The following is a 20,223-nucleotide window of genomic DNA, read 5'->3' on the forward strand; positions in this document are numbered from 1 at the left end:
GGGGGCCTGGGAAACAGCAGAGTCATTTAATTGTCATCGTCACATAATTCTATCTCTAACTTGTCCTGGCAAAAATAGCATTAAAAAGTGGTATCATTTGAGTGGGAAATTTTTTAAATAATAAAATGGTATTATGTCAGGCTGGACCATATAAATTTCAGGGAGAAAAGTATAGAAAGAGTCTTCTATGAAAATTCATTCATTTATTAATTAATTATTAAAAGCATGTTAGGCTAAAAAAACTGCATACTAGGCACTTTGGGGTGTAAAGATGCACAACAATAACATCTAATATATCCTGAGCACATTATTCAACTTTTGCAACAACCCTATGCAGTAAGTATTATGATCCCTTTTTCAAAGGGGAGACTGAGGCACAGAGAGTCACGGCAGGTGCTGGGATCAGATATAGCCCAAGTCCTAAAGCACCTGCACTTTCAACTCTGTGCTGAAAAGCTGGAGCATGTAAGGTCATAGGAGCCAGAAAGCGAGAGTTACCAGAATGGATTGTCAGCTAGGTTAAATGCTGCTGAGAGGTTGAACGTGGGATCCGAGGGGAAAGAAAAACAAAAAAGGAGATCAGGCCTGCTGTCATTGGTGACCTTCAAGAACAAAGGTTTCACAGCCTGGCAGAGGCAAGAACCAGACTGAAAGTGGTTGAGGATATAGAAGCAACATACATAGATTCTCTTTTGAGTTCTAAACCGAAAGGAAGAAGAAAAAGAAGATGGTATATAATAGGATCACGAGAAGGAAGTGCTACAGGAAAGCAGTGCTTGGACATTTTGGTGTCCAAAATGCAAGATGCAAGGTGGGGTTGGGGGGAGGTTTACAAAGGAAACAGGGTCCTAGAGAAGACAGCAACAAATGGGATCAAACCACACCAAGTGTAAAAGACGAGCAGCATTTCTTCCTGAGCTAGAAGGAGACAAGTCAGGATTGCGATGTAAGCAGAGGAGGTGATGGGCTAACTACCCATGATGAGTATGGAGACAGTGGTAAAGTGAGGGGCAGGACCAGAAGAGAATGAGAAAGGTTCCATAAGTGAAGGTCTAGAAAAAGGAGCCCAGGGCACCACTGGTAATGGAGAAGCACCACAGAGATTAGCATGAATTTCCAACACACACTTTCTCCACCTACCTTGTGAGGGAGAAAACAGAGAAACTGGACTAGGGATTGAGAATTAGCGAAACAAAAGCTGAAAAGGACTAGAAAAAGGGTCTGGTGAGAAATTCAGTGGAGTAATTAACCATGCCCAGCTAGAGAGTTCAATGAAATTGTAAGAAGCCCAGGGGAAGTCTGGAAACTGTAATAAGTAAAGGCAAAGAACAGGTTCATCAGGAGTGAAAAAATAGGGCGAGAAGAAGAAAAGAGGTTTTCTGGGATCAGAATTTCAATATTCTAGACCTTAGAAAAGGAGAAGAACTGAGAAGAAAAAAAGTCCACAGTGTGATTATGTTTATTGGTGAATAAAGTGAAGGTGGAGAGAAATGATATTGGAGTTGCGGCTAAGAAATTGAGGTCATCATACTAGAAAAGCATTACTACTTAGACTAGCTCCTCAGAGAACAAAGTTTCCATAATTGGCAGAGGCAAGAACCAGATTGAAGGTGGCTGGGATGATTTATGATGATAGCAGGTATGATTTATAAGTTCCATGAGCCTGATGCTAAGGAACTCAGCTTAAACTGCTCTCGTTGAAAGGGTATTTAATTGGAAAGATTTAGTACAGCTTAGTAAGCAAGTACTATATATACATTTTGAAAATTATGCAGACTCTTTAGTGAAGCTGACTTTTTTTTTTTTTTTTTTTAATTTTAGATGTGAGCTCTGGTAGCTCAATGGATTGGGCCTACAAAAATGGAATACCCTACACATTTGCTTTCGAACTACGTGACACTGGGCATTTTGGCTTTTTACTCCCAGAGATGCTCATCAAACCCACCTGTACAGAAACCATGCTTGCTGTGAAGAATATCACAATGCACCTACTAAAGAAGTGTCCCTGAGATGCCCCAAGGGGCAAGTCAACCTCCAGAGAGAGCTGGTTCTGCACAAGAGCTGCTTGGCAATGGGTGCAAATTGTTTTTAAAGAGAAGGGTGATTACTGAGAGGGAACTTATCTGGGGACTTTAAAAGGACCTTCTCATGCAATTCAACTCTCTGTGGCAATAAAAAATGGTGGAGAAAAGAAATTAGAGTATAACCTAGTTTGTGGTAAGAGAAGGCATCCATTTTCTGCCCCTTTAGAATCTTATTTGATTAAGCGGGGAGGGGAGATTTTCTAGTTCTTTGGTCTCAAGAAATGTACAAATTGAGGATTCCACTTCAATAAATCTCATGTTCTCAATTAAGATCTAGGCTACTGGGGCTTCCTTGGTGGTGCAGTGGTTAAGAATCCACCTGCCAATGCAGGGGACACGGGTTCGGAGCCCTGGTCCAGGAAGATCCCACATGCCGCAGAGCAACTAAGCCCGTGTGCCACAACTACTGAGCCTGCGCTCTAGAGCCGGCGAAGCCACTGCAATGAGAAGCCCACGCACTGCAACAAAGAGCAGCCCTCGCTCGCCGCACCTAGCAGCAACAAAGCCGCGTGCAGCAACAAAGACCCAATGCAGCCAAAAATAAATAAAAAATTTTTTTTTAATTTTATAAAAAGATCTAGGCTACTAATGGTGTTTACTCGCTTGGTTTCCATGTAAAATGAAGATTTTTGGAATGGAAAGAACTATATTTCTTAATATAATAAATATACAACTTAATAAGACCTCAGATTATTCACATCATCCCCTGGCATTAGTGAACCAAACACCTATAAAAATGTAGCATGGAAGAGCACTTCTATTTATACTTTGAGAATGCCACTTAAAAAAAAAAAAAGAGGAAGAGCCATACAGTGTTAAGAGCTTTACACTTATTAACAATCTCACCAATTCCTGAAATATTATGAGGTGGATACTATTATCATCCCCATTTTTCAGATGAAGAAACTGAGGTTTAAAAGGGTGATATAGACTCCCATTTCCAGGAATATGACAGGATAAGTATCTGGACTGCTGGAAATAACTAAAGTTTCTGGACAAAATATAACTTTTTAAAATCATCTTTAAAACATCAGACAAAGAAGTAAGGAAATCCCAGGCCAGGCACTGAGTGAAGGCAGGGTCCTAGAAAGGTAAGCGATACTCTGTTATCCCAAGAGCATTTGTCAGATCAGCTAAGTGCAGACTGATTTTCAGAGCATTTTGGAGAATGGGCATGAGAACAAAGCCCAACACTAACTAGTCCAAGGTGGGACGTCTAACAGCAGATTCTCCTTCTACCAGAATTCTCGGATTCCAAAGTGCTAATCCTTCAGTGTAAGGGCAAACTGCAAATAAACCCCCATACTACCTCCAATGGACCACAAGGAAAACTGACCATTTCAGATTTTGGCAAGAGTAGAGAGGGGAGAAATTGCCACTGAGAATTTGGAACCACAAGTCAGCCCTCACCCAGGTTTATGGCACAAATTCAGATTACCTAGATGGTCTGATAAACCTCTAGCCAAGAATTTAATTCTGATTAATCCCAGATTGGTTATACCCTCCAAGTATTTGGTAGAAGCAAATCCTCTCAGAGGATTTATCTGACCAAAACACTTCATGAACACCAGGATAAAGAGATGAGCCTAAAAAGTTCCAGAGAGAAAAAGAAATGATCACAAGGAAATGAGGACCAGAGTAGCGTGAAACTTCTCAACGGCACCACTGAAGCTTGAAGATGATGGAGAAACTTGCCTTTAGAGGTCTGAGGAAAAATTCTGTCCTAAAAATCAATACCCAGCAAAACAATCAATGAAATGTTAGAATAGAATATAGACATTTTCATAAAACTGAGGTCCTAGATATTTACCTTTCTCTGGAAACTCCTGAAGGATATGCTCTACCAAAATGAGGGTGTAAACTAAGAGAAAGCTGTAGAACCCCAGGAAACAGGAAATTCAACACAGGAGAAAGGAATGAAAAAAAATCTCAAGATAAAGAATCTGAAAAAGAATAGATATATAACTAAATCACTTTGCTGTACACTTGAAACTAACACAACACTAAATTAACTATACCTCAGTTTAAAAATAAATAAAATTATAATTTACCTTTCCATTAAAAATACGCAAGATAATGGTGAAGGAAAAAGTCCCACTAACAGCATATGCCAGGTTTAGAGAATAACTAACTTGGAATAGGAGGAAGAAAACTAAAGACTTTAGATGAAGTTCTCCAAAATAAATATGAAACAGAACACTTAAACACGTTCAAGGCAATTTACTTATATCAAAAATTTAAAGATGAGTTAGTAATAAAAGCACAGAAACCAAACAAACCAAAAAAAATAAAAATAAAAAAAGGCAACTGTTAAGTCTGGTGAAAACAATGAGATATACAAGAGAAGAAATATAGCCTACTATGTGACTTACCTATAAATAATATTTATATAGTTAAAATGTCAGCCCTAAATACTGATTTAACCAAAAACTGTGATGTAAATATGAGAAGGATAGAAAGAAGTAAATGTATGTGAGAGGAGGGAGGTATAGAGTTACATCCTCATCTGCCATAATAAGTCAATAAACAACATCTAAAACCAGAAGAAAAAAAAAAAAAGCAGTATCTGTAGGTTATTTCAAAATAAGAAAGTGCTAGAAGACCGAATTTAATGATTAAGAATTACTGGCTAATGAGAGGGACCTGGGAGTAAGGAAGGATGGAGCAGGGGACTGCTGCTTTTAATATAAGCCTAATCATATTATTTGTCTGTTTTTTAAATATGAAAAATATCATGGAGTATATTCCTTTTAAAAAACTCCCAACTACTCACCACCCAATCTTTTTGATGTTTATAAAATGTACATTGTTTCAATTAAAAAATTAAATTTAAAAGATTAAATAAGATTATCTGTGGAATGCATAGGGTAGAACCTAAACTATAGTAGACAACCAGGAAATATTAGTTTTGTCTATGTTTTACAAATCTAATTTATCTTGTAGTCCCAGTTATATATTTCCAAGAATGGATCGCAGGGAGGTTTGAGGCTTAGTCCTGCTAAGGGATACTACACCTGGGAATTTAAACTTCAATTCATCCCATCTGGCAGTAAATGCTCAGAAATGATCTGGGTTTGGGGGTTGTTTTATACTACTTATTTCTACCCACAGAACAGGCGAAGGCCAAAGTGTCCAGAAACAACCAGGAGGGCCAGAGGCTCATGAAGACCCCCAAGAATGGGAAGAGGCTGCTTCTCAAAGGACCTGACAAAGATGCATGCAATCAACTGGAGTCATCTGGCAGCCTTCACGGACCCCTGAGGAAACTTTTCCCTTGACTGGGAATGTGCTGTGTGGCCCCTGCCCTGTTAGCTGTCTGTGTCCAGATCCTTTGCTCCTGTCTATTGATGCCTTTCCAAACATTATCACTCCTGTAACAACCAAACAGGAGTCAACTCTTGAATATTCAGGGAGAAAAAAAGAATTTACAGATAATCCCCGAAATTCATTTTTCATTGTATTTTAAATTTCTACCTATTCTATACCCTCTGCAATAAGATCTGTTAGCAAGTTAGTATCAAGAACTTAAATTTTATTATTTATCCCTGCCCTTCACATAGTGTAGGTGCTAAAAGTAATTTTTTCAAAGTGAAAACAAGGGCAACAGAAAATATAGAATCTGAATGATCCACAAACTAGCTGGGTATATATTTTATTATCCACAAATAGATTCAAGATGAAATTTTGCCTTGATGAACCTCATGTAAATTCTTTTCAGTGCTTATTCTCACATTTCAGTAACACTATCTTTTACAGCTCAAGTTCTATAAGTGGGTATTTTAATATTTATAGGCTATTTTCATTTTTAATCCCTTTAAACTAAGCTACAAAATATACTGTTGGGTGATTTATGTTCAAGGCACTCTGCTAGGTGCTGTGTATGAGGAGGTGCTGGAGACAAAATGTGTTAGATTTATGTCTATACTTGCTTAGGAATGTAGAAGTTAACTTCAAACTAAAAACGGCACCTGCATTTTAAAAAATAGTTTGGCAAGATACATCCCTCATCCCCCACTTTTATTAATAGTAATTTTGTAAATTCTGGTTATGCTGAGTTGTAGCTCTCAGCTTGGCTTTAGTGAGTGTTTTCATTTCCAAGGTCTGCCGAAACAAAGCATCACAAATTGGGTGGCTTAAAATGACAGGAATGTGTTGTCTCACAGTTCTAAGAAGATAGCAGTCCAAAATCAAGGTGTCAGCAGGGCCATGCTCCCTCTGAAACCTGAAGGAGACTCCTTCCTTGCCTCTTCTTACTTTCTGGTTGGTTGCCAGAAATCTTCAGTGTTCCTTGGCTTACAGCTACTTAACTTCAAAACTCGGCCTTCCTCTCACATGGCCTTCTCCCTGTGTGTGTCTGTGTTGTCACATGGTGGTCTTCTTATAAGGCCACCCGCCATATTGGATTGGGGACCCACCCTACTTCAGTATGACCTCAACTGGTTCCATCTGCAGTGACCCTATTTCCATTAATAAGGTTGCATTCCGAAGTACTGGGGGAGTTAGAACTTAAACATATCTTTTCTGGGGGGAGGCAAAACTCACCCCAGAGCAGTGAATAAATATCCTGAGATACTGATGTTAATGAGTCTGTTTACAGAGCCAAAAAGTGGTGAATCTTGGGCGTTCCCTGGTGGCCTAGTGGTTAGGATTCTGGACTTTCACTGCTGCGGCCCAGGTTCAATCCCTGGTCAGGGAACTGGGTGATGCAGACAAAAAAATTACAAAAAAAAAAAAAAAGTGGTGAATCTTGCTTGAGTTTAATCTTTTGTTCTCAAGGCTGTCAGGGAATAGATGCAAATAAAACATATTTTTTAAGTTCTAACACTCCCAATGAGATTGTTTTTAATAGACTTAATGGAAATAGAATGATCCACTATTTATAGTTTACTTTTTTAAATACTAAAATTATAGTTCAAATTTACTTTTCTTAACATGGGAAATTTGTTCATTTTAGGTAGGGTTGTATATTACCTTAGTTCCCGATAATGATTTGGGGCTGCTGCATCATAAAATGTATTCACAGCTAAGTTATATTAGATCAAATCTAATTGATTAAATCAGAATTCTGTGCAACGTTAATTAAAGTATGCTGTAGATTAAACAAAGTAATTACCTGAGCGATTGCATTTAATGGAATATTTTTATGAATCAGAATCCTGCATAATAAACCTGAAAACAGCTACACTGAATACTTAATATATTTCACAAAACAAATTGCAATGAGAACTGCTAAGACATTTGAACAATGCACATGAAAATAAAGGCAACTTGAAGTTCTTCTAAAACAGACTCTTAGTTCTTCATTTCCAAAGTGCCACCAATCCCCCCCCACCATGTTTTTGCAGTTATGACTTTCAGAACTACCTCCTCTTTCCCCAGTGGATGCCCTATGGGAGTTTCTGCCCTGGGCATACATGCTTGTTCTAACAGCCCAGGCTTGGGGAGAGAAGCATATCAAATAACTCAAGATGTTATAGCGTATAAACTCTGGAGTACTATTCACCTTATAATTTATGAGTTCAACTAAGAGGATAGCTTCCCACAAAACACTGAAACAGTGTTCTAAGTTTTAACCTGACCCAAGAGTAAATGCTTCTCCAGTTGGCAAGAATTAAAAGATAACAGGAACACCCAGCCCGTCCATGAAAATGAGCCAGCAATTCAGTGTACCTGCTCTGGAGGAAATAATTTGGAACAACCAAATGACTGGTGTTAGGTTCAGTTACTGAATTTCTATTACAGCTATACTTCTGGCAGAAGTACAGATCCCTGCTACCCTAGGTAGAATTCTTCAGTAATTTAAAGATGTATTCAATATTGTAAGGGAGGCTATCTGATATCTGCTCAGCAGAAATTGTGTTGCTGGCTGTATTCAGATCCAACTGTCTATCTAAAGCAATATTGGTCTGAAATCTTGTGTAAGGTTTTCATTTGGTAGAGCAGCAGACATGAATAGACACTTTAATGGCTTTGTGCCAGGGTCAACAGAATTTCATAAAAGAATGAATATTTGAAGGAAGTGTCACTGCACCTGGCACCAACTATCATGGGAGATACATGAGGATCCCGAAGAGGTAGCACCGAGCTAACCAGGAATGTCCAAGAATCAATTTTTTGTGACAATAATTGTAACTCTGAATTACTGTTAATTAAAGAAATAATTCTGTACTGGGAACTTGAAATCAAATTAACTTTTTTTTTTAGACTCATGAATACTAGCCTTTAGTTTTCCTTTAAAATACTTGGGAGTCTGTTCCTTTTATCATCTTTAGCTAAGCTGCTTTTATATAGACGACTTTGAGTCACAGTCAACATTTCAACCACAGATCGTATAGCAGTCTGCATGTTTTGTTAACCAATTAAGTATTCCAAGTATTTTTTAAGTATCACTACTAAAAGTGTTTCTCTTATGCCTGGATCCATTCCCCTTCTTTTAAGGGCAAAAGAGAATTCTAGATTCGCCTGTCTTAATCTCATTTCTCTGTCTCCCTCCAAGGTGAGTTCTTCCTTGGTACACCCGTTCTTGTGTTCTTGGGCTTCCCTGGTGGCGCAGTGGTTGAGAATCTGCCTGCTAATGCAGGGGACACGGGTTCGAGCCCTGGTCTGGGAAGATCCCACATGCCACGGAGCAGCTGGGCCCGTGAGCCACAACTACTGAGCCTGCGCGTCTGGAGCCTGTGCCCCGCAACGGGAGGGGCCGCGATAGTGAAAGGCCCGCGCACCGCGATGAAGAGTGGCCCCCGCTTGCCGCAACTAGAGAAAGCCCTCGCACGAACCGAAGACCCAACACAGCCAAAATAAATAAATAAATAAATAAATAAATAAATAAATAAATAAAGTAGCTATTAAAAAAAAAAAGAAAAGAACATTATCTTTAAAAAAAAAAAGAATCATTGCTAAAGATTATATATGGCTTTTGGGATATTCAAAAGATTTTGAAATTACTGGGCCATATTCATTTGAATATATGAATATACATTATTTGAGAATGAACCATTTGGATCCTAGTTTTATAAACATTAAACCGTACCAGCTGTTTATTATAATTTTTGTGTGGCTAGCACCTTAGAATGCCCTTGCCATGTCCAGGGAATATGGAGGCTTAAGAATCCTGACTTCCCAAGATGGAACCCAGAAATAAGCCCGATATCATTTACAGAATACAAGCATGTGACTTAGGCTGCCCTAATAATTCAGTTACATAAGATAAGCTCTCGAGATCTGTTTACCACATCATGCTTACAGTTAACAATACTGGATGATACACTTAAAAATGTGTTCAGGGTAGATCTCATATGTTCATAACAATTTTTTTTTAAAAAAATCCATATAGGAAATTTTTTTTTAAAATAAAGAGAAGAAGTGAGCAACTTGAGGAAGGAGGTACCACACAGAATCCATAAGGTGGCAAAACTAGCAGCCAACCAGACAAAACTAAGATACACGCGCCCCTGTGTTCACAGCAGCACTATTCACAGTAGCCAAGACACGGAAACAACCTGAGTGTCCAGGGACAGAGGAATGGATAAAGAAGGTGTGGTACATATATATGCAGTGGAATAGTACTAAGCTATAAAAAAGAATGAGATAATGCCATTTGCAGCAGCATGGATGGACCTAGAGATTGTCATACTAAGTGAAGTAAGTCAGACAGAGAAAGACGAATACCATATGATATCACTTATATGTGGAATCTAAACTATGACACAAATGAACTTATCTATGAATCAGAAACAGACTCACAGACATAGAAAACAGACCTGTGGTTGCCAGGGGGGAGGGAGGGTGGGGGAGGGTTGGATTGGGAGTTTGGGTTTAGCAGGTGCAAACTATTATATATACAATGGATAAACAACAAGGTCCTACTTACAGCCCAGGGAACTATATTCAATATCCTGTAATAAACCATAATGGAAAAGAATATGAAAAAGTATATATATATATATATATATATATATATATATATACTTCCCTGGTTGCACAGTGGTTAAGAATCCACCTGCCAATGCAGGGGACACAAGTTTGAGCCCCGGTCTGGGAAGATCCCACATGCCGTGGAGCCACTAAGCCCATGCACCACAACTACTGAGCCTGCTCTCCAGAGCCCACAAGCCACAACTACTGAGCCCACGTGCCACAACTACTGAAGTCCGCCCGCCTAGAGCCCGTGCTCCGCAACAAAGAGAAGCCACTGCAACGAAGAGTAGCCCCTGCTTGCTGCAACTAGAGAAGGCACACGCACAGCCACAAAGACCCAACGCCACTAAAATAAATAAATAAATAAACTTAGTTTTTAAAAGTTTAGATGGAAAATATGTGGGATTATTAAAATTTAAAAAAAGAACATGTATATATAACTGAATCACTTTGCTGTACAGCAGAAATTAACACATTGTATGTCAATTATACTTCAATAAAATAAATTTTAAAAAAATAGAAGCCAAACTCATGCTGCAGAAACAGCAGTGGGGGGCAGGGGCAACAGCAGTGAAGGCTGTGGTTAAGCTCTGCAGGCTTGTTCTGCAGCTTGTAGTTGGACATCATCCCCAGCCTCTTAGCTTCAAGCTGGTTCTCCCATAAATATTTGCATAATAAACTCCTTTCCTGTGTAATCAGCCAGCACCAATTTCTGGTGCCACACAAAACGTTTTATGAAAGCTCTTTTTGGGTTACCTGTGAGAAGAATGGCTCAGTTTTCCAAAGCTACTCCGCTTTTATATTTAGCCCAGGCATTATTTGCCACATAATGTTACTTGTAGATTTTGATCAGTGGCTTTTAGTTCAAAGTTAGATTGTGTTTCCAAAATATTAATGAAAATGCCATGAGTAAACCATGGAATAAGTTGTGTTCAAAATTCCAAATGTAATGGCTCTCGTAAAGAGAGGGCCCAATGAGACAAGATGTTTGGCTTTATATTTAGAAAAGAGTAAAGTTTCTGATTAGCAGTCCAGGGTCTCTAAGACATACTCCAGAGGAGTCCTCCTTTAATTTTTATCCGTACGATATGGATAACAAGGCTGGTATTACAGGTATATTGTGAAGGACCTGAGCCCCACATCATTCATACCAAGCAACATTCTCTAAATTTTACAAATGTGTAAGAATATAATGTAGGAGATGCAGGCAAATTTTACTAGGCCAAGGGGCGAAGGAGAGGGGAGGGGTGGTGGATATTAATCTAATCAAAGCTTGCAGAGATCTTCATTGATTATGGGTAAATGATCACTAGGATTCCACCTTGATTTACTTTTATCACAATCAAGATACTGGACACCTTGTTTAATGAAAGGAAATATTTTTTTTCTATAGCACACTGTTGACAAAGTAAGTCAACTTAGAAGAAAAATATTCCAGTAACTATCTCATCTAAAAGGAGGAGGAAACTATTTAAATATAGGCTTTGATGGGAAGAAATCTCCCTATTTGGTACTCCTGGGGTAATAAAGATTTTATTCTTGAAAGCCTAAACTAACAAGACTAAAATAGTTATTGGATACATTTACCATTCTGCATATATGACAAATAAGCAACGTGCTAGAGCAAATCCATGTCCAAAGGAATTGGTGTGTTTACCCAAAGGTTTATTGAACAACTACTCTGTGCCTCCTGCCAAGGTGATTCACAAGCAAAATCATAAAGAAGGTATAAAGTTGTCATCAATGCCTTCTCTCTTGGCAACTTCTCTGTCTCCTCTGGATAACCAGTTCCCTCTGCTGCCTCCCACTGTTCAGGAAATCCCACTATCACCATCACTATCCCCAGCTAAAGCATGCATCTCTGGCCTGCCTTTCCAGTTAGGTTTCAACCTCCAGATTTCTCTCCACTCCTTTTCCTACCAAGACTGACCTCTCTGGTGTGTCCTGGAAGGAAGTGCTCTTATCTGTGTTTTGGAGGGTTATTAGCTCCAGCTACCATGACAAAATACCACAGACTGGGTGACTTAACATTCATTTTCTCACAGATCTGGAGGCTGGAAGTCCAAGATCAAGGTTCCTGACTTGCAAACAGCTACCTTGCCTTTCTTTGGTGCATGGTATGGGGCAGGGGAGAGAGAGAGAGCAAGCTCTCTGGTGTCTCTTTTCATAAGGACACAAATCCTATTGGATCTGGGCCACACCCTTGTGAACTTTTTAACCTTAATTGCTTCCTCAGTGGCTCCATCTCCAAATATATCCACACTGGGGGTTAGGGCTTCAACATGAATTTGTAGGGAGTGGAGACACACAAATATTCAGTCCATAACAGAGGGGAAACAGTTAACTCAAACACAACACACGATGAAAGGATTTCAACCCTCTGCACAGAATGCACCTTCTGGCAGGGAATAATTGCTTAATAACCATGGGAAAGAATTTCTAACAATTCAGGAGGGTGAGTACAACCTGCACTTACCACATGCTTCCTGTGTCTACCCGACTCCCCTGGGTGCAAAGGGCACTCTCATCCTGGTTTGCAGTTCCTGCTTCTTCAGCGTGGGTCATGAATATGCAGTAAACCCCACCACTGGTGGCAGGGCATGTGGTCACACACTGCATCCCCAGACCTTCAGGCCACAGGCCATTTCTGGTCCTGAACCATGCCAGGGTTTCAAGTCCGCAAATAAAAAGGAGGACATCCTCTCCCCTGGTCTGGAAGTACACCATACAGCCATGCCTGGATTGTATTCCAAATTTTCTAAATCATTTATGCTTGTGCATACACAGCAACAGACACACAAACTTCCATATTCTGGACCTCTAAGTTTTTCCTTCTATATTTACCGGCCTTTGGGGGAATTAAATTACATTATATTACCGTGTAGTAGATACAGATGGTATTTAGAAATCTTCAAGGTGGGAGAGGGTACCCGGCTGGCGGCCTCAGCCCGGATCTCGGCGCCGCAGCCCTGCGCCTCTCCCGCCCTTGTCTCAGTCTCCGCGGCCCCAAGCACGGCGGAGGCCGCAGAGCTGTGGGCCACTGTATCTGGAGTAGAGCAGAAAAATTATTATGCCTGTGTTCCCTTGGGACGCGTTAGAAATTGGACACTGACATCTTCTGGGATTTAGGCTGGAGTGTGCAGACTGGTGCCTGAAATGGAAGTAGATGTTAACGGAGGGTCCAGAAGTCCCCTGACCACCCTGCCCTTGCCGGTGGCCGAGGTGAGCTCCCGGGAAAGGCACAGGCGGAGAAGCCCCGCTGCTCCAGCGCTCAGTGCTCGCCGATGCGCCGGACTGTGTCAGGCTACCAGATCCTCCCCGTGGACTCTGTTTGGCTGGCTTCACGACTGGTGAGGAACTCCCGAAGTTAGCCCAGAAGTGCAGCGGAGGTGAAGAGAGGAAGGGAGAAGCCGTGCCTCCCTTGCGCTCCGAACAGCTGGATGCAGGACTTGCTCGTTCCTCTCGTTTGTATAAAACCAGAAGCAGGTACTACCTGCAGTAGGAGATTCCAGCTGTCAATGGCAGGAGGCGAAGGCAGATGCCCAGCCCAGGAGACAAGTGCACTAAATCTTTACCTTATGAACCTTAAAAAGGTCCTCCATGGGCCTCTGCCTCTTTGTCTTCTTAAAGGTAAGAGGGCTCACTCCAAATCTCTGGACTATCTCAATCTAGATAAAATGAACATCAAGGAGCCACTGACACGGAAGTGCTACAGTACCAGCTTCAACACTTAACCCTCAGAGGGGACCGTGTGTTTGCTAGGAATAATACACGAGTGACTTGCAGAGAGTGTAAACCAGTTTAGGTCAGCCTACACTTGGCTTGAAAATTCCACTGTTGTACTCTGTACAGGACTGTTTACATTAAAGATGGTTAAACCAACTAAGTGTTCCTGGAACATAAAAATTGGATCAAATTTTGAATACAGGAATGAAATCACAGGTACTTGAGGTGAAATCATTCTAGAGCATGCAACTGCAAGGAAAACAGAATGTTGACCATTAGTTTGCATAGCTTTTTAGCTAGGAAAAAAAAGGCTTTGGTACAGTAATATCATCTTTAAAATTCTGATACTCAAATTGGGAATGTTATCTGCTTGGTTGTTGCTGACTTGGTATGATTCATTAGAAATTTTTATCTTAAATATTCAAGTACTTCTTTAATCTCTGTATTTTACTATAAAATATATGTAATGATTTGTTTTATGAAATTTAGAACTTGAACATTGCTAAATTGGACCACTTTTTATTTCTAAATACTGAGTTTAAATATTTTATAACTGGTTTTGCACTGAAAAAATTAACATTTCAAACTGACAAGAGAACAATCTTTCTTCACTTGCCTCAGTAATATTGAGCAATGAATTTTTTATTTCCACATGAAAAGTTATTGATCTCTGTAAATTATTTCTTTATAGCATTATTAAAGTGTGTCTTCATAAAATTAAATTTGGGATACAAAATATTTATTTTACAACGGGTGGGGGGAAACTTTACCGGAAAATTTCCAACATGAAGTTTTCATAAGTTGAAAAAGTTTCCTTAGTGCTTATTTTCTAATTTAAAATTCATCCGGAACTTTAAAATGGAAAGGATTCTTTAAATTGGGGATTATAGGCATAACACTGTTTGCATCTGAATGTTCTGTAAGTGAATGGAACTCTAATAGAGGAATTCATGATTTCTACTCTCACATGCTTAAACTAAGTATGAAGTGATACCATTCAGCATGGCATCGGGTCGTTTCAGTTTTACCTCTGTGCAGCACAGGCACTCACTGAAATTCCAGTTTCTAGGATTAGTGCAGGAGCCTGAAGTGCCTCTACAGTTTTAATGAGTTAATCCTGGATTACTTAACAATTTATGTCAATTGCACTGGTTTAATTTGTTGCTAAAGGAATAATGCCCTGGCTTTAGTAACAATTGCAGCTCAACTATTCCTGAATATATTTTGGGGAAAAAAATGTATGTAATTTACCTTTTGTAAAAGTTTCTATTTCTTTTTTTTCTTTTTTGACTCTTGAAGGTGCAATTTATTACTGAATTGGCATTTCTGGCAGCATAGACCTCCTTTTCTTCTTTTTTTATGAATTTATTTATTTATTTTTGGCTGCGTTGGGTCTTCGTTGCTGCGTGCAGGCTTTCTCTAGTTGCGGCGAGCGAGGGCTCCTCTTCGTTGCGGTGCACGGGCTTCTCACTGTGGTGGCTTCTCTTGTTGCGGAGCACTGGCTCTAGGCACGCGGGCTTTAGTAGTTGTGGCTCATGGGCTCTAGAGCGCAGGCTCAGCAGTTGTGGGGCACCGCCTTAGTTGCTCTGCGGCATGTGGGATCTTCCCGGACCAGGGCTCGAACCCGTGTCCCCTGCGTTGGCAGACGGGTTCTTAACCACTGAGCCACCAGGGAAGCCCAGTATAGACTTCCTTGTTTTAAATTTTATTTTGGAGGCTGTGAATTTCTAAGGTGTTAGCAGTCTTGCTTATAAAATAAGAACACCTTTTAATTAAATGAGTGGGTCATTCCTGTCTCAGTTGTGACTTTTCTTTGGCAAGAAAAAATGTCAAACTCTAGAGCAGAATAACTATTAGAAAACCCTAGGAACTCTTAATCAACGTTTATTATACTTTCACTGAGGCAAATCATGTGAAAGAGCCTTGGGGAAGTTGGCCCATATCTTACTGAGTTGATCAGATTTCTTGGTGGGCTGGAAATTTTCAGCTGTTGTACATTTTAGAGTAAATTGCACCATTGTAATATATTGTATTGACGAATGATCACTAAGATTAATTATATCTATACAGTCATTAGTTTGACAAGAAATAGAATCCTGTCAGATGCCAAAGAGTTGGGATTTTTACATTTAATGATTAAACACCATTATTTATTGACGATTTACCCTGTGGAACTGTATTATTTCTAACTATGAAATAAAAGGGTGATGTAAACACACACACACACAAAAAGAAATCTTAAAGGTTGCTTGCTTGTACCTCAGAAACACAAAAGGAACCAAGATGATTACCATTACTTTTTTTTCCTGTCCTATTCTCACATAGGAATCTGAGCAAGTGCTATCTCAGCAGCTACCTAACCATAACAACTATTCTTAAATGTGAAAAAAAAAAAAAATCTTCCGGAAATTTTATTTACCAAATATCTATGCATTTACACTCAAAGAATCTCAACAATGAATTTTGTGATAATACTTGAAAAGTGATTTTAGTTTTATAAAGTACATTATTCTTTCTAGTAATTTGGCAATATCCCTGGGAATTTAGATAGTAATGTCAGAATGCTACCTACACAAGAAGCCTAGTTCAATAATTACTTACTGATTAATTGCAATACAATTATTTCTAAAAAGTGAGACAGAACATTCAAGTGATTTGAGTATGGTTTCTTGTCCAATTAGTGGGCAAAGCTAAGAAATAAGATAAGTCCTCAGGTTTTTTTTTTTTTAAAAAACTTACAGAAATTTCTAAACACACAAAGGTACTATAACATAAACTTCATGCTCCCATCACCCAGTTTCAACAATTATCACCATTTTATTTTGCCAAACATTTCATCTTTCCTTCTCTGACTTTTTTCTTGTTGCAGTATTTTAAAGCAAATCCTAGATGTATTTCACCCATATTTCGGTATATCTAATACATATTTTTATATTTATATGTTTATCTTTATATTTTATGTGTATTTGTAGTAGATCAACAGTTTCCAAAAAAGTGGCCAAAGGACTTAGACACCTAACAAAATATGCTAGTACCCGTCTTTCATTTTTTCCCTCTATGTATTTCTCTCCCTCAAAAGAGGAAATCCAAATCAATTTTAATAGGTCAATAAACAGAAAAGTAAAAAGAACAAAACCCAGTAATCTTGATGGCAGAAGTTTAAAATGTCAGCTTTAAGGTTACTTTAAAACATTTCAATATGTTCCATTTCCATGAAAAGTACAAGCAAATCCCACTATTTTCCTCCAAGAAATCAGGTCCCTGGAAAAAGTCATAGTGTGGAAATTCCATTCTGGGTACTCCAAAACTCCTGAGGTTGTATAAAGTCTGCATATATACAATTTGCTATGGAAATTGTGGTGGTATTTAATAAAATATAAATTATTCCTGGGTGTCTCACCTTGTTAAATATTTGGTATATAATTTAACAAAGGTCCTCTGATATTACTATTTTATGGGTTTATCACATTTTTAATTTATTCTAATTCTAATATGGAATTTTAATGTCACACTCATTAAAAGGCTGCATTCACTACAGAGGCAAATAACTGACCTGTAGAGTAGCCATAGAGCCTGGCAATAGAGGCAACCATATATAATAAATGGTTTATGGATATTACATGACAATACATTATGTTTGATTGTTGTCCCTCATTAATGATGCATAGTTTAGTGTGCTGGGCAAAATGGCAATGGATGGGATACATTAACACTGCATTTCTAGCAATCCTTGTACATACATCTGTAATGCATTGCCTCCAATCATTAGTCTCAAATGATACCTGGAATCCACAGAATCAGCAACACCTGGGAATGTTAAAAATGCAAATTTTCGGGACCTCACCCCAGACCTCCTGAATCAGAACCTTGGGCTCAATTGTCTGTTTTAAGGAGCTCTGCAGGTGATTTTGATGCAAGCTAAGGTTTGAGAACCACAGGCTCAAATTATTTGTGCCTGATTTTTACTGAACAAAAAAACAAACCAAAACCCCTGCCCTTTCAGCATACCCCAAGCATAGAGTTGCCAGATTTAGCAAATAAAAATATAGGACACCAGTTAAATTTAAATTTCAGATAAAAAAGTAAATTTTTAGTATAATCATGTCCTTGCAGTTATGTCCTATGTATATATCCCACTTATGCAAGGGATATATAAGTATCTCCATGCATACTTATACTAAAAAATTATTTGTTGCTTATCTGATATTCAAATTGAACTTTTCATCCTGTGTCCTGAGCTTTTCTGGCATCCATACCCAAGGGTGTTCTGATCTAGCCAGCATTCGGCATACTCCACAGGGCTATGTCACCCAATCCAGTTTTAGAAATTATCACCCCTACCAGCCTCTCACCCCTCTGGGGTCATGCTGGTTGCTCTCCGAGTGACCATCCCTCGCCTGTCAAGAGCTTGCACACTGATTGGTGTATGTTTAACATGGTCGAACAGGACAGAGTCACCTATATTTATACTTGTGGCCACTCTGTAGGTAGAGATATTGGGTGTCAGCTGAAGACAAAAGCTAAAGAAATGTGTACCAAATTTCACCTAGCTAATTTAACTTATGAAAACAATTTTTTTGTAGTTGTTCAAAGAGCTTTACCTTCACGCAAGATTCTGGATTTCAATAAGAAATAATTAACTGTGGATAAAAATGTTTTTATATTTCTTAGCAGAGCTGCATGCTGATGTTGGGTCCTTGCCTACAACTGCCCCTATCGAAGTCAGACAACTAAAACCAAACAACTCTGAAATATAAATCCTTCCTGAATTCGTTTTAGTCTTTTTTTTCATTTTTCAACTGTTACCTTGTTTTCTTTTTAAACTTACATGAAATGCGTAGATTTTAAACACACGGTCCAATACGTTTAGACAAACATGTACCCCTGCCCCGTCGAGACAGAGAACATTTCCTTCACTCTAGAAAAAATCCTCAAGCCCCATCCCCCAGCTCCAGAGGAAACCACTGTTCTTATTTTTATCACCATACATTAGTTTTGTGTGTTCTAGAACTTTCATGTAAATGAATTGCTTTCACTTTCACATATTCAAAACATTTGGCTGCCTGGCAGGGAATTTATAATGTATTTTTATCTCTTTCTTTCCTCTGAAATGACCTGTAAAGCTCTAAAGTTAGGACCTCGTGCCCCCATCCTCAAGAGGCAGGGAGGGGGCTGGACGTTTTTCTGGTCCGAGGGGAATGACTAGGGGAAGGAACAGAAAAAGGTCAGCGTTCCCCGATGGCGACCTGAGATGGATCCCCAACGCAAGAAGCACTGGGGTCAGGGGACCGTGAGGGGCATCAAGAGAACACCTAGGAGCTGTGCCAGATGGAGAACACGTCCAGCAGCCCAGGGGGCTCCGCAAGGCAAACACGCCATTGCCTTTACGGCAACGCCTATCACTAAGCCTCTAGTCCTAGAACGGCTGCCTGTGTGCTCCAGGATATCTGTAATGAAGACCAGTCTCTGTAGCGTCCTAGGACTCTTCTGGTGGGCAAGAGCTCCTGTATCTGTACTTTGGGGGCAGACTAGACAATAATGGTACACCCTAAATTAAGGGCAGAGGAATGTAGATACCCCTGCTCCAGCTAATAGAAGTTAAACATACAATTTATTTAATATTTTAGTGCTTTTCAAAGTACCCACTGGAGTACTACCTATTATTTTTAAAGTCTACTACCCAAACAGAACATAAAATTTTAAATGCCAGCAGTATGTAATCTAATTATATCCTCTAGGGAAAACATATTTGTATAATGTTCACTTTTACTTACATTCCTGGAGGATCCAAGGATGAAAAAAATATATAAATCCAAACAGACTTGTTACTGGTATGGTTAATTTATACAGTATATACAAATGTTATATTTGAGACAAATTTAGAAAAATACAAAGAATGAAATGCATTTTAAATGTACCCCCCCAGGACCTTGATGCTCATCACAAATCCTCACTCCCCCGACTTGTTCTCAGACTTCCAGAAGCTCCCAAAGGCAAACTTACCTGCAGATCCTTCCACGAAGCCGCCGAAGTCGTTCTTGTTCGCCAGACTTGTAGTCCATCCCTATCAGGTCCCAAGGACCCTCACCTCTCCCGTGTCTGAGGAAGCCTCGTAGTATTGTCACACACGACACAAAGCCTTCCTATCTCTCTGCTGTCGGAGGCTGAGTCCTCCTGGAGCCAGTGCTGGCAGAGTTTGAGGAGCAAGAGGCTTATTAAGGATGAACACCTGTGAAAGGAAGGGGGCGGAAGCAGAATTAGAGGATGCAGGTGAACAATGAGGCAGACCCCAAAAAACATGGCTGGGAGCTCTGGGGTAAGATAAGCCCTGCCCCCTGCCCCCTGCCCCCTGCCCCCTGCCCCCTACCGCATCTCTAGATCCCTCTCTCTCCCATCACCGGATGCATGCAGCTCCAGGAAGGGTGGGACCTGGGGCCAATCAGCTCAGGAGAGGAAACACACCTGAGGAGCTGAGAGCTGTAGAATTTGCTGACCA

The 20,223-nt window shown here is 39.6% G+C and overlaps 1 protein-coding gene and 1 pseudogene across 2 annotated transcripts in view; both read left to right on the plus strand.

Moving 5' to 3' along the window:
• CPA6 (carboxypeptidase A6) overlaps positions 1-8,922 on the plus strand; it is a 275,444-nt gene extending 266,522 nt beyond the window's left edge. The window contains exon 11 of the mRNA XM_082363522.1: positions 1,822-8,922. Coding sequence (XP_082219648.1) covers positions 1,822-2,009 — 188 coding nt within the window. The 3' untranslated portion in view covers positions 2,010-8,922. The remainder of the gene's footprint in view (positions 1-1,821) is intronic.
• Positions 1-20,017, plus strand: part of LOC309614785 (macrophage immunometabolism regulator pseudogene) — a 61,974-nt pseudogene extending 41,957 nt beyond the window's left edge. Inside the window, exon 2 of the transcript XR_014249799.1 lies at positions 10,077-20,017. The product of XR_014249799.1 is annotated as a macrophage immunometabolism regulator pseudogene (transcript). The remainder of the gene's footprint in view (positions 1-10,076) is intronic.
• The last annotated feature ends 206 nt before the right edge of the window (positions 20,018-20,223 follow it).

The sequence above is a fragment of the Balaenoptera borealis genome (assembly GCF_965194805.1).
Source record: "Balaenoptera borealis genome assembly, chromosome: 17".
NCBI classification, from domain to species: Eukaryota; Metazoa; Chordata; class Mammalia; order Artiodactyla; family Balaenopteridae; genus Balaenoptera; species Balaenoptera borealis.